Below are 13,482 nucleotides of genomic sequence, written 5' to 3' on the forward strand. Positions count from 1 at the left end.
CAACTGGGATTTTTTTTAATTTTTAAAGTGCACTAGAATGCGTCGAATGTCGCAGCCTGTGTGCGGGGCTAGCCGGACACGCCGTCGTGCGCCGTCGTACGACATCGTGGCGGATGCGGTCTGCGGGGGGCTTTATATGTGACATTTGATGTCACAAAGACTTGTGGGAGCAAACTTACCATCGCCTGTTCACTCCAAAAACAGCTGTTGAACTTTATCATACTTTAGATTGGAACGCCCTTCAACATGGCAGAGGTGGGCGTAGTCCCAATCATGTTCACTCCTACAGCCGAATGTACACTGTGCGATAAAACCCACGATTCTGAGGTTGTAAGGTGGTCGTGGGTTGTCGCGGACAATCGTAGCTCATCGTATGCAAAATCGGGCCTCGCAAGTCGCACAATGTGAGAAGGTGTACGATCTGCGATTAATTGCTACGACGAGGTTACGACCTCCCGACAAAATATCTGGCATGTCAGATATTTTCGTCGTAGATCGCAGATCACATAGAAGTTCAGCCAAGATGAATCGTGGGCGTAATCGGGGCTGACAGAAATCGTAGGCTATAGTGTGAATACAAATCGCATAGTGTGAATACACACGTCGTATGGTCTTGAGACGGAATCCCGGTCGTACAGTGGGAAGGGATCCCCGATCTAAGATTTTTTCAGTCGTACATAACGCTTAAGTGAGGAGCATTAAGCCTAGTACACACCAATGAGTCGAGCTGCGACGAAACAGTTTTAGAACGTTGCAGAGAGAAGTGGAAGCAGTGTGTATTACCTCGTTGCAGGTCGAATCAAGACGTCTCAGTGGGTTGCAAAAGATTGAACTTGTCAAATCGCAGCAACCCGTTTTAGAACGCAGGATAGTGTCGAGGCCATTGTTACGATTTTCTAACCAATCAGAGACTGAATAATTTTGTGCTGGACATCTGGCACGAGAAGTAGCGGTTGGTTCGTCGCTGATGGTACGATGACGTGACAATAGCTGTTACTATGTAAAGAGTGCACGATCGCAGCTTGTTATTTTGGTGTGAACTGTCCAGTTTTATACAACGGTTAGTTCTGGTTCTTGATTCTGATTGGCTGGAAGCCGTGTTAAAATACTTTGTAACACACACCTGGGACCGCATATCATTCCATTTTCAGTATTAATGCGCCTCCCATTTGATCCAATGCATTGTAGTTGTTGTTGTTGCTTGGCAACCCATTTGTTAGGGGAACTATTTTGCTCCGCGGAACTGAGGGAATGATGCTTCGTTCTGAATAAATGTTAATATTTTACATTGCTGTGTGTCTATTTTACACTAATAGCTGTAGTAACCGTTGTATAAAAATCATTATAGTGATTTTATAACAGCTAGGGGGGTTTTAGGCACTCCGCTTCGCGCCTAACAACGCCCCCTAGCTGTTATAAAATCACTATAACACACGGCCTCTCGTGGTTTATTGCTTAATTAGAACGTTGCAAGGGTATCTGTCGCAAGTCGCAGCTCGACTCATTGGTGCGTACTAGGCTTTATGTAATGAATGAGTAATGTTCATCCCTAAAAGCCATGACCCCGACGTGATTTGAACACGCAACCTTCTGATCTGGAGTCAGACGCGCTACCGTTGCGCCACGAGGCCTTGTGGGAGTAAGTCAACTAACTCAGAGACTATGACTGTATTGTATTCCAAACCGGCTCATCCTTGCGCCCTACACCTTATGAGGTCACTTCCCTTCATAGTGAAAATTCTGAAGGGCCTTAGGGAGTAGAGATTCAGATAAGGATTGGAAGGTTTGGAATACCCTTTGACGTCATTTATCAGGGCTGTCATATGTGTCAAAGTTAGACTATTGTCAATGCAAAATTGACAACGGCCAGCAATCTCTGACTTCACTATTCCTCATTTGTTAATGTTTACAAATGTTATTTTATATTAGTAAATTGGTAAGTAATTATTATCAACTAATTTGTAAAAGGTCAGTTCATGTATATGCCAACTGTAGGTGGATCAACTATTAAATACTTTACAAGTCATTCAATAGTTTACTAATCGCTTGTTCATGATCTATTAACTATTTATAAGGTGTAGTTTAAAATCATTAACCAATTATTAAAGAACATTTAAGTTCATTAATAACCCATTAACTAATAGTTTGTGAATGATCTATTAACTATTTATAAGCAGTAGTCATTCTAAGGTGTTACCAACTTAAATAAGAGACATATTAACAGCCGTGAGAGACAAAAATACAACAGCTTTTATCCTGCTTCAGAATCGCAGTTCATACACCTTCTCACACTGTGCGACTTTGCAGAGGATGAGCTACGATTGTCTGCGACAACGCACGACCACAGAATCGTGGGTTTTATCGCAAAGTGTACATGCGGCTTTAGGTTTTGCCGAATCCTGAATCCTATGTGATGAATGAGTAATGTTCATCCCTAAAAGCCATGACCCCGACGTGATTTGAACACGCAACCTTCTGATCTGGAGTCAGACGCGCTACCGTTGCGCCACGAGGCCTTGTGGGATTATATCAACTAACTCAGAGACTATGACTGTATTGTATTCCAAACCGGCTCATCCCTACGCCCTACACCTTATGAAGTCACTTCCCTTAGTGAGAACTCTGAAGGGCCTTAGGGAGTAGAGTTTCAGATAAGACTTAGAAGGTTTAGAGTGGCCCTCAACATTTTTCAGGGCCGTCTCATGTGTGTCAACGACACAGACTGTTGTCAGGGCAACATTGACACTGGCCAGAGATCTCCGTTGGGTTGCCAACTTTCTCACTCCCAAATAAGAGACAAAAGATGTTGTGCCACGGGAGCAGCAGCATCTATTACATGATGTTGGGACGCAAACACTTCCTCTCCCCCAGGTCAACAAGCCAGACCGACATGTTTACGACCTATAAAAGAGTGCAGCAGATTTACTGCTAAGCTCAGCAAGATTTACTGCTAAGATGAGCCGCAGGGACATCGAGCAGCGCTGGGTTTGATGACTAGTGTGGAACTAAATATCTCAATCAATACTCTGTATCATTAATCATACCTGGGATCAGCCAGACCCAGACAGACAGACAGATACAGTAGGCCCAGACCCAGAGAGATTGGCCCAGATCAGACCCAGACAGACTGGCCCAGGCTCAGACCCAGAACAGCGAGGCACTATGGCAGGAAACAAACTGTGGTCTTGGGACTCTTCCCAGATAGCAAGCGGATGTGTAATGATTCTGGGCCATATATGGGCCGGAACTAAGCCACAAGGGTCAGATCTGGCCTGTATATGGCCCAGATCCGCTTGCTATCTGGGTTTATATGCACCTGTTGATGCCAGGGACTGTACAGTAGTGTCTGTTATCGAGAGGAATGTACAGTACAGTTAATCTGGCTGCTAAGGGTTAGAGGCTTTAGAGCTGAAAGCCCCATCAATTCAAAACTGTTCTTTCTGGTTTTTGCTCAACTTTCAGTAAAGTAACCTAGAACTAATCGAGGTTGTTGTGACAGATAGACGACTGATTCCGCATGCATTGGCTGGAAACGACGCAGACTGTAGTGATACAAACGCGCCTGTCCTATTTGACAGATATGAAGAGAGACTGAAGGAAGGATGTTGCTGGCCTGATCCTATAGTACCACGCAGAGGAAGCCTTCAAGGGCGTGTGCTTGCGTAACCACATGTGTTTAATATACTTGTATGAGGCTAAAGAGTCCTGTCTGATATGTAGTCCACGGGAAACTCCCCCTACTCTCTCTCTCTCTGTCTCACACACACACACACACACACGCACACACACACACGCACACACGCACCCTTCCATTGACCTCACCTGAACACAGTCCCCTCACCTGAACACAGTGTGCGTAATCAAAGGGTTAATAAGAATCTCAACAAAGCATCGAGCAGAAAAACAACAGATGTCAGCTGCTTCTGTTCTGTTCTGTTGACTGCAGCCTCACTGTTATATAATCCAAGGAAATTAGCTAATGTAATCATGTGGTATGATATTCAATTCTGTTGGGAAATGCAGGTAATTTCACCCGTAAACACTCTGAGCGTTGCAGACTGGTCAGTGGAGAGGGGATGGTGTTTGAAAGTGTGGGCTGGAGTGAGAAGAGATGTACAGTAGAGAGAGAAACACGAGGAAGGAAATCTTGGACAGTAAAATGTATCCTGTATGAATCAAGTGCATAAGACATCGTTACCGAGCTGGAATGACATTGGCTGACACGTTGCCTTACCTCCCAGACCTGACTGTTGTCAGCATTAGATAGATACTATACTTAAGCAATAAACCACGAGAGGCCGTGTGTTATAGTGATTTTATAACAGCTAGGGGGCGTTGTTAGGCACAACGCGAAGCGGAGTAAAACCCCCCTAGCTGTTATAAAATCACTATAACACACGGCCTCGAGTGGTTTATTGCTTTTATACAACGGTTACTACAGCTATTAGTGTAAAAGTGTGTGTCTGTGTGTATATGTATATGTGTGTGTGTGTGTTGTGTGTAATGAGCAGGGTGGAGGTCTCCGGCTGGTAAACAGCCCTGTTAATCTGCACCACAGTCGGGACCCGCCATGGAGGTCTGAGGTCACGTCATCTGAGTGACTGAGCCGGTCCCACCCATCTACACCCTGAGCCGGGTCCCACCCAGATACACCCTGAGCCAGGTCCCACCCAGCTACACCCTGAGCCGGGTCTCACCCAGCTACCCGCTGAGCCGGGTCCCACCCAGCTACCCACTGACCCGGGTCCCACCCAGCTACCCGCTGAGCCGGGTCCCACCCAGCTACCCGCTGAGCCGGGTCCCACCCAGCTACACCCTGAGCCGGGTCCCACCCAGCTACACCCTGAGCCGGGTCCCACCCAGATACACCCTGAGCCAGGTCCCACCCAGTTACACCCTGAGCCGGGTCCCACCCAGTTACACCCTGAGCCGGGTCCCACCCAGTTACACCCTGAGCCGGGTCCCACCCAGTTACACGCTGAGCCGGGTCCCACCCAGTTACACCCTGAGCCGGTCCCACCCAGTTACACCCTGAGCCGGTCCCACCCAGTTACACCCTGAGCCGGTCCCACCCAGTTACACGCTGAGCCGGGTCCCACCCAGTTACACCCTGAGCCGGTCCCACCCAGTTACACCCTGAGCCGGTCCCACCCAGTTACACCCTGAGCCGGTCCCACCCAGTTACACCCTGAGCCAGGTCCCACCCAGTTACACCCTGAGCCAGGTCCCACCCAGTTACACCCTGAGCCGGTCCCACCCAGTTACACCCTGAGCCGGGTCCCACCCAGTTACACTCTGAGCCAGGTCCCACCCAGTTACACCCTGAGCCGGTCCCACCCAGTTACACGCTGAGCCGGTCCCACCCAGCTACACGCTGGGATTAATAATCTACTGAAGAGCCAAGGAATTCTGAGGGCGTGATGAAGAAGTGGACAGCGGTTGTCAGCGGTTGTCAGCGGTCGTCAGCGGTTGTCAGCGGTTGTCAGCGGTGGTCAGCGGTTGTCAGCGGTCGTCAGCGGTCGTCAGCGGTCGTCAGCGGTTGTCAGCGGTCGTCAGCGGTGGTCAGCGGTTGTCAGCGGTTGTCAGCGGTGGTCAGCGGTTGTCAGCGGTCGTCAGCGGTTGTCAGCGGTTGTCGGCGGTTGTCGGCGGTTGTCTCCGTCTCATGCGACTGCCTGGCTGTGTAGCAGAGAGTGAACAAAGGATGCGGCAGAACAGGAAGAGCCCGGCCTTAAAATACAACATTACTCCACTCTAAAATATTTTGTTACAAATTACATTTGATTTTTTATCGGCCTTATCAAATACAAATTACAGAATACTCCAAAGTAATTGAAATACGTATTTACAATACAAGTAATAGAAATACTGCCCATCCCTGCTTACAGGTATATTTGGGTTATGGTTATGGGAAGGTCTGTGGGTAGGGCCGGGGTTATTCAGTGTAAGAATATCTTGTACCATTCATAAAATGTGGCTCCTCATCTTGACACAGATCAGTAGAACCAGGAACGCAGGCATGTCTTTGAGAACTCAGTTGGGGGGGGGGCGTGTTTGAGAACTCTTTGTGTCTAAGAAAGTGTTTTCCGTTAGAAAAATTGGCTACTTAACATGTTACGTTGGGATGAGAATCGACACTACACACTTCCTGCTGTAGACATGACCACTTCCTGCTGTAGACATGACCAGCAAAGCACTTAGCTCGAGAGAGAGCATGTTCTGCCATCCTCCACTGTTCTATATCTCTACTGCTTATTCTGTTCTATATCTCTTACTGTTCTATATCTCTACTGCTTATTGACAAATGGAAGAACATCGATCGTCCCTAAAAGCCATGACCCCGACGTGATTTGAACACGCAACCTTCTGATCTGGAGTCAGACGCGCTACCGTTGCGCCACGAGGCCCTGTGGAATAGTAGACTGACTCATCATGTAGTGAACTACCTAGGGTTAGTCATATTAGTAAATTGGTAAGAAATTATTATCAACTAATTTGTAAAGGGTCAGTTCATGTATATGCCAACTGTAGGTGGATCAACTATTAAATACTTTACAAGTCATTAAATAGTTTACTAATCGCTTGTTCATGATCTATTCACTATTTATAAGGTGTAGTTTAAAATCATTAACCAATTATTAAAGAACATTTAACAAGTCATTAATAACCCATTAACTAACAGTTTGTGAATGATCTATTAACTATTTATAAGCAGTAGTCATTCTAAGGTGTTACCAACTTAACTAAGAGACATATTAACAGCGGTGAGAGACAAAATTACAACAGCTTTTATCCTGCTACAGATTCGCAGATCATACACCTTCTCACACTGTGCGACTTTGTATAGGATGAGCTACGATTGGCTGCGACAACCCACGACCACAGAATCGTGGGTTTTATCGCAAAGTGTACATGCGGCTTTAGGTTTCGGAATCGGGAATCCTATGTGATGAGTGAGTAATGTTCATCCCTAAAAGCCATGACCCCGACGTGATTTGAACACGCAACCTTCTGATCTGGAGTCAGACGCGCTACCGTTGCGCCACGAGGTCCTGACAGCTGTGAATAGATTTTGAAAGTTAATAGTATGCGTGCGTGTGAGTGTTGGGATAGCTGTCTGATTTATCTTACGTCAGTCTGGACATGCTGCACAAAGCAAACAGACAAAGGGACCCGTTTCAGGGACCAACAATTTCATGGTATTGAGGAGAGTAGTCCTAGAGCTGGTTTCCGCTTTGGTCTGGAGGGAAAGGGCTCCGGTAGCCTTCATAATCCTCTCCACCATCACTACCACTCCGGCTCGAATATCATCCTCCCACCACCAGCCCGGAGCTGTAGAATATGTATCCCTGTTAACTCATAAACATGCCTTCATCTGAATTATTTGTGGTACTAATTTTTGGTTGACATTAGCCTACACATTAGCGATGCACTGTGTATGTGGTGGTGTGTTCCTAAGACTGAGTTTCTCAGTCCTCCCTATGACCTAATCCCTGTTCTAGTGCAGTCACTGTTGGCACAGCTTCACACAGGCCTTGTGAGCTTGTATTTATGAGTGTGTATAATGTGAGTGGGTGTGATTAGTGCCTATAGTGAGAGTTGGTCTTGACCCAGACATGTGTGTGTGTGTGTGTGTGTGTGTGTGTGTGTGTGTGTGTGTGTGTATGTGTGTGTGTGTGTGTGTGTTTGTGCTTGCGTGAGTGTGTGCCTGCGCGTGTGTGTGTGTGTGTGAGAGAGAGGGTGATGAATTATTTGGTTCTAGTGGAAGATGATGAATACAGGAAAGATTGTTATAAAAACACTTAGTCATGAGTATACCCCTCCCTCTCGTCTTCTCTCTCTCCCGCCCTCCCTCTCTCTCTCTCTCTCTCTCTCTCTCTTCCTCGCCCTCTCTCTCAAACCACAAACACTTTCCACTGAGTTAATAGACCGGATTTAGAACTCTCTGAATGGAGGTTCTGTCACCTGGAAAATATGGATGAATTACTAATCATAAAGTAACACACACACACACACACACACACACACACACACACACAGACACACACACACACACACACACACACACACACACACACACACACACACATACTCTCTTTCTCACAGCCTACCATGTGGGTATTTGAAACAGTACATTTGGGCTTCTTTCCCCCCTGTGCTATACTCCCCGTCTGCCTCACTGGTCTGTGCTGCTCGGGTTACTGTTAGAACGTTGTCTTTGGGGTCTGGGTGGGTCGGGTTACTTTTAGAACGTTGTCTTTGGGGTCTGGGTGGGTCGGGTTACTGTTAGAAACGTTGTGTTTAGGGTCTGGGTGGGTCGGGTTACTGTAAGAACGTTGTATTTGGGGTCTGGGTGGGTCGGGTTACTTTTAGAACGTTGTATTTGGGGTCTGGGTGGGTCGGGTTACTGTAAGAACGTTGTATTTGGGGTCTGGGTGGGTCGGGTTACTGTTAGAACGTTGTGTTTAGGGTCTGGGTGGGTCGGGTTACTGTTAGAACGTTGTGTTTAGGGTCTGGGTGGGTCGGGTTACTGTTAGAACGTTGTGTTTAGGGTCTGGGTGGGTCGGGTTACTGTTAGAAACGTTGTATTTGGGGTCTGGGTGGGTCGGGTTACTGTTAGAACGCTTTGTTTGCGGTCTGGATGGGTCGGGTTACTGTTAGAAACGTTGTGTTTAGGGTCTGGGTGGGTCAGGTTACTGTTAGAACGTTGTGTTTGCGGTCTGGGTGGGTCGGGTTACTGTTAGAACGTTGTATTTGGGGTCTGGGTGGGTCGGGTTACTGTTAGAACGCCGTGTTTTGGGTCTGGGTGGGTCGGGTTACTGTTAGAACGCTGTGTTTAGGGTCTGGGTGGGTCGGGTTACTGTTAGAAACGTTGTGTTTGGGGTCTGGGTGGGTCGGGTTACTTTTAGAACGTTGTATTTGGGGTCTGGGTGGGTCGGGTTACTGTTAGAACGCTGTGTTTGGGGTCTGGGTGGGTCGGGTTACTGTTAGAACGTTGTGTTTAGGGTCTGGGTGGGTCGGGTTACTGTTAAAACGTTGTATTTGGGGTCTGGGTGGGTCGGGTTACTGTTAGAACATTGTATTTGGGGTCTGGGTGGGTCGGGTTACTGTTAGAACCTTGTGTTTGGGGTCTGGGTGGGTAAGGTTACTGTTAGAACGTTGTGTTTAGGGTCTGGGTGGGTCGGGTTACTGTTAGAACGTTGTATTTGGGGTCTGGGTGGGTGGGGTTACTGTTAGAACATTGTATTTGGGGTCTGGGTGGGTCGGGTTACTGTTAGAACCTTGTGTTTGGGGTCTGGGTGGGTAACGTTACTGTTAGAACGTTGTGTTTGGGGTCTGGGTGGGTCGGGTTACTGTTAGAACGTTGTGTTTGGGGTCTGGGTGGGTCGGGTTACTGTTAGAACACTGTGTTTGCGGTCTGGGTGGGTCGGGTTACTGTTAGAACGTTGTGTTTAGGGTCTGGGTGGGTCGGGTTACTGTTAGAAACGTTGTATTTAGGGTCTGGGTGGGTCGGGTTACTGTTAGAACGTTGTATTTGGGGTCTGGGTGGGAGGTTATGTCCCTCCAGACACTTTAGGGGTCTGTGAATGTGATTTAGGGCCGAAAACAGTGCGTCACTATGGCACTAACAGCAGGCAGGTCATTATGGGATGTGGTCATGGCAGTGGAATGTTATTGTGTCTTGGTGCTGGAGGGAGCTACCTGTCTGTGAGCTGGGCCTGGATTTATAGGCATGGGAATAGAACCCACTTACAGACACAGATGACTATAACATTTGAGCTTGTAATGTAACATTTGTCAACATCAGTGTTTGCTAGCAGTCTGCGCCAGTAGCTACCGTATATCATCTGTAATGGTGACAGCAGACATATACAATTAATAATGCATGTTTATTGAGTAAAATGCAAATTCATGCTTCAATACAGTACCTCCATAACATCATGACTACTTCTCTGCAGAAACAATTACAACAGAAAAACGTTACAACAGCAAAACGTTACAACAGCGTCCAAGAACTTTCAATGCTAGTAATAATGCGTACTCCACGTCTCTCTGTGTGTTGAAGGTTTTCAGCTTGCATCCCCTGTGCTGTGGGGTCAGAGATCATATGTACATGCGGTGCAGCACCCGGAGACAGTGGACCCAGTCGGGGGGCAGCTGGTGGGCAGCCATCTTGTTTCCGTCCAGCCGAAGGATCCTCATCCTGGAGTAGGACAGAGGCCCCTCCTCCCGGCAGAAACTCGTCACGTTGAACTCTGCAGGGAACGTGGGACACGACAAGTAGACAAAGTTATTTCACTCCAGGAACATTAGTGCACATTTCAATTACATCTCAAACTGCAGATATACAACATCAACCCGTAGTCTAATTGGGACAAGTAGAAGACCAGCTGAATGTATTTACCATGTGTGAATAGAATTAAGCACATTTTCCATGAAATACATTGTGGTTTCCTAAAAAATGGCCACTGTCAAAGTGTTTTTCTCAAACAGAAGCTGCTCTGACAGGCTTTGGTAGCTCTGCAGGTGCTTCAGCTAACCACAGCTCTCTCCTCTACTTGGAGGAGAGACCACAGCTCTCTCTTCTGCTTGGAGGAGAGACCACAGACCACAGCTCTCTCCTCTACTTGGAGGAGAGACCACAGCTCTCTCTTCTGCTTGGAGGAGAGACCACAGACCACAGCCCTCTCCTCTACTTGGAGGAGAGACCACAGCTCTCTCTTCTGCTTGGAGGAGAGACCACAGACCACAGCCCTCTCCTCTGCTTGGAGGAGAGACCACAGCTCTCTCCTCTGCTCTGTACCTGGGAGGAGATACCACAACCCTCTCCTCTGCTTGGAGGAGAGACCACAGCTCTCTCCTCTGCTCTGTACCGGTGAGGAGAGACCACAACCCTCTCCTCTGCTTGGAGGAGAGACCACAACCCTCCCCTCTGCTTGGAGGAGAGACCACAACCCTATCCTCTCCTCTGCTCTGTACCTGGGAGGAGATACCACAACCCTCCCCTCTACTGGGAGGAGATACCACAACCCTCCCCTCTGCTTGGAGGAGAGACCACAGCCCTATCCTCTCCTCTCGTGTGTCTTCCCCGATACAGTTGTTTTGTGGAGGTTTGGCAGACGGCAGCAGCCATAGCAGCTGTCAGAGGGCTAGACGCTGAAGTCTACGTGTTATTGAGGAAATATATATCTCGTTCTGGGACTCGATGTGTCTCAGAATGGCACTCAGACGTAGCCTCAGTAGCGTCTGCTGGAGTCCAGATCGGAAAACAGGAGCATGTTCCTGGCCAGAGCTGCGTAGTGAGAACAGCACGCCTGGACTCCTGAAAGTGTTGCCTGGCTGAATGACTGACTTGTTGTTTTGTTGTTTTGTCTGAAACTGAAGTTGAAATGAGTTTCACAGACTGATGTGCCCTGTGCTCCTTTTCCACACACACACACACACGCGCGCACACAATGTTGGGTTTAAAGCTGGTTAGTTTCCCAGGGTACAGATGAGGGGCCATAGTATCCGAAAAAGCCTAAAGGGTTTTCTAAGAGGGCCTTGTGGCGCAACGGTAGCGCGTCTGACTCCAGATCAGAAGGTTGCGTGTTCAAATCACGTCAGGGTCATGGCTTTTTAGGAAAGTCAACTGCGATAGAAGTGTGCGAAGAGCAAGTGCTCCAAATGAAGCATACTACTGTATGTAGCACAAGTGAAAAGGATACAGTATGAATGATGTTATGTACTGGGAAGTGGGTGAGAAGACATTAATATGACAGCAAGTTATGGTTAATTCATTCCCACGTCATCTATCTAATGTGGCTGCAGCTCCACTGTTTTACTATACCCAGCCCTGCCAGAGAGAGAGAGACTTTTGATGCTCTTTAATGAGACATCCTTACAAAACACTAAACATCAAACAAGTTAAAACTACAGAGAGAGAGAGGATGAGAGAGAGAATGTGAAAAGAGAGAGAGAGAAAGCACAGGATTGAAAAATACAAAGAAAGAGGAAAGAGAAAAAGAAGGAGAGGATATTACGAAGAAAGGAACGGAGTGTGCTTTTGGCTTGTCTGATCCCCTGGTGAATTCCTCACAGATGTTTTCAGACCACTCTCCTCTCCCTTCCTCCTCTCCTCTCCTTTCCTCTCCTCCCCCATCCCCTCCTCTCTCTCCTCCCCTCCCCCATCCCCTCCTCTCTCTCCTCCCCCCCATCCCCTCCTCTCTCTCCTCTCCTCCCCCATCCCCTCCTCTCTCTCCTCCTCCCCCCCATCCCCTCCTCTCTCTCCTCCCCTCCCCCATCCCCTCCCCTCTCTCCTCCCCTCCCCCATCCCCTCCTCTCTCTCCTCCCCCCCATCCCCTCCTCTCTCTCCTCCCCTCCCCCATCCCCTCCTCTCTCTCCTCCCCTCCCCCATCCCTCCCTCTCTCTCCTCCCCCATCCCCTCCTCTCTCTCTCTCCTCCCCTCCCCCATCCCCTCCTCTCTCTCCTCCCCTCCCCCATCCCTCCCTCTCTCTCCTCCCCCATCCCCTCCTCTCTCTCTCTCCTCCCCTCCCCCATCCCCTCCTCTCTCTCCTCCCCTCCCCCATCCCCTCCTCTCTCTCCCCTCCTCCCCCATCCCCTCCTCTCTCTCCTCCCCTCCCCCATCCCTCCCTCTCCTATCCTCCCCTCCCCCATCCCCTCCTCTCTCTCCTCCCCTCCCCCATCCCCTCCTCTCTCTCCTCCCCTCCCCCATCCCTCCCTCTCCTATCCTCCCCTCCCCCATCCCTCCCTCTCTCTCCTCTCCTCCCCCATCCCCTCCTCTCTCTCCTCTCCTCCCCCATCCCCTCCTCTCTCCTCCCCTCCCCCATCCCCTCCTCTCTCTCCTCCCCTCCCCCATCCCCTCCTCTCTCTCCTCCCCTCCCCATCCCTCCCTCTCTCCTCCCCTCCCCCATCCCCTCCTCTCTCTCCTCCCCTCCCCCATCCCTCCCTCTCTCTCCTCCCCTCCCCCATCCCCTCCTCTCTCTCCTCCCCTCCCCCTTCCCTCCCTCTCCTATCCTCCCCTCCCCCATCCCCTCCTCTCTCTCCTCTCCTCCCCCATCCCCTCCTCTCTCTCCTCCTCTTCTCCTACTGTTCTAAAGGGAAGAGGCGGCTGGTTAGTTTGTTTTACAGATCCTGTCACGTTTTCCACATTTCCCTCCCTCACAGGAGCCACACTGAACATCACCAGCACGCTGAACGCTGAACACCAGTACAGTTACGGTGAACGCTGAACATCAGCAGCACAGTTACCCTGAACGCTGAACACCAGTACAGTTACGGTAAACACCGAACATTACCAGCACAGTTACGGTAAACACTGAACATTACCAGTCCAATTACCGTGAACAGTGAATATTACCAGTCCAGTTACATGGGGGGGGGGGGGGTCTATGTGTGTTTGTGTGTGTGTCTGTGTGTGTCTGTTTGTGTATTTGCGGTGTGTACTGTGTGCGCGTGCGTTTGCGTGTGTGTGCGTGTGTGTCT

General features: G+C 49.1%; 1 protein-coding gene across 1 annotated transcript in view; it reads right to left on the minus strand.

Moving 5' to 3' along the window:
- Nucleotides 1-10,101: 10,101 nt before the first annotated feature.
- The window catches only part of LOC311311249 (lumican), a gene marked incomplete at both ends in the record, with an annotated part of 10,109 nt that continues 6,728 nt past the window's right edge, over nt 10,102-13,482 (minus strand). The window contains one exon of the mRNA XM_084440930.1: nt 10,102-10,253. Coding sequence (XP_084297056.1) covers nt 10,102-10,253 — 152 coding nt within the window. The remainder of the gene's footprint in view (nt 10,254-13,482) is intronic.

The sequence above is a fragment of the Borostomias antarcticus genome, assembly GCF_949987555.1.
Source record: "Borostomias antarcticus genome assembly, chromosome: 7".
Lineage (NCBI taxonomy): Eukaryota > Metazoa > Chordata > Actinopteri > Stomiiformes > Stomiidae > Borostomias > Borostomias antarcticus.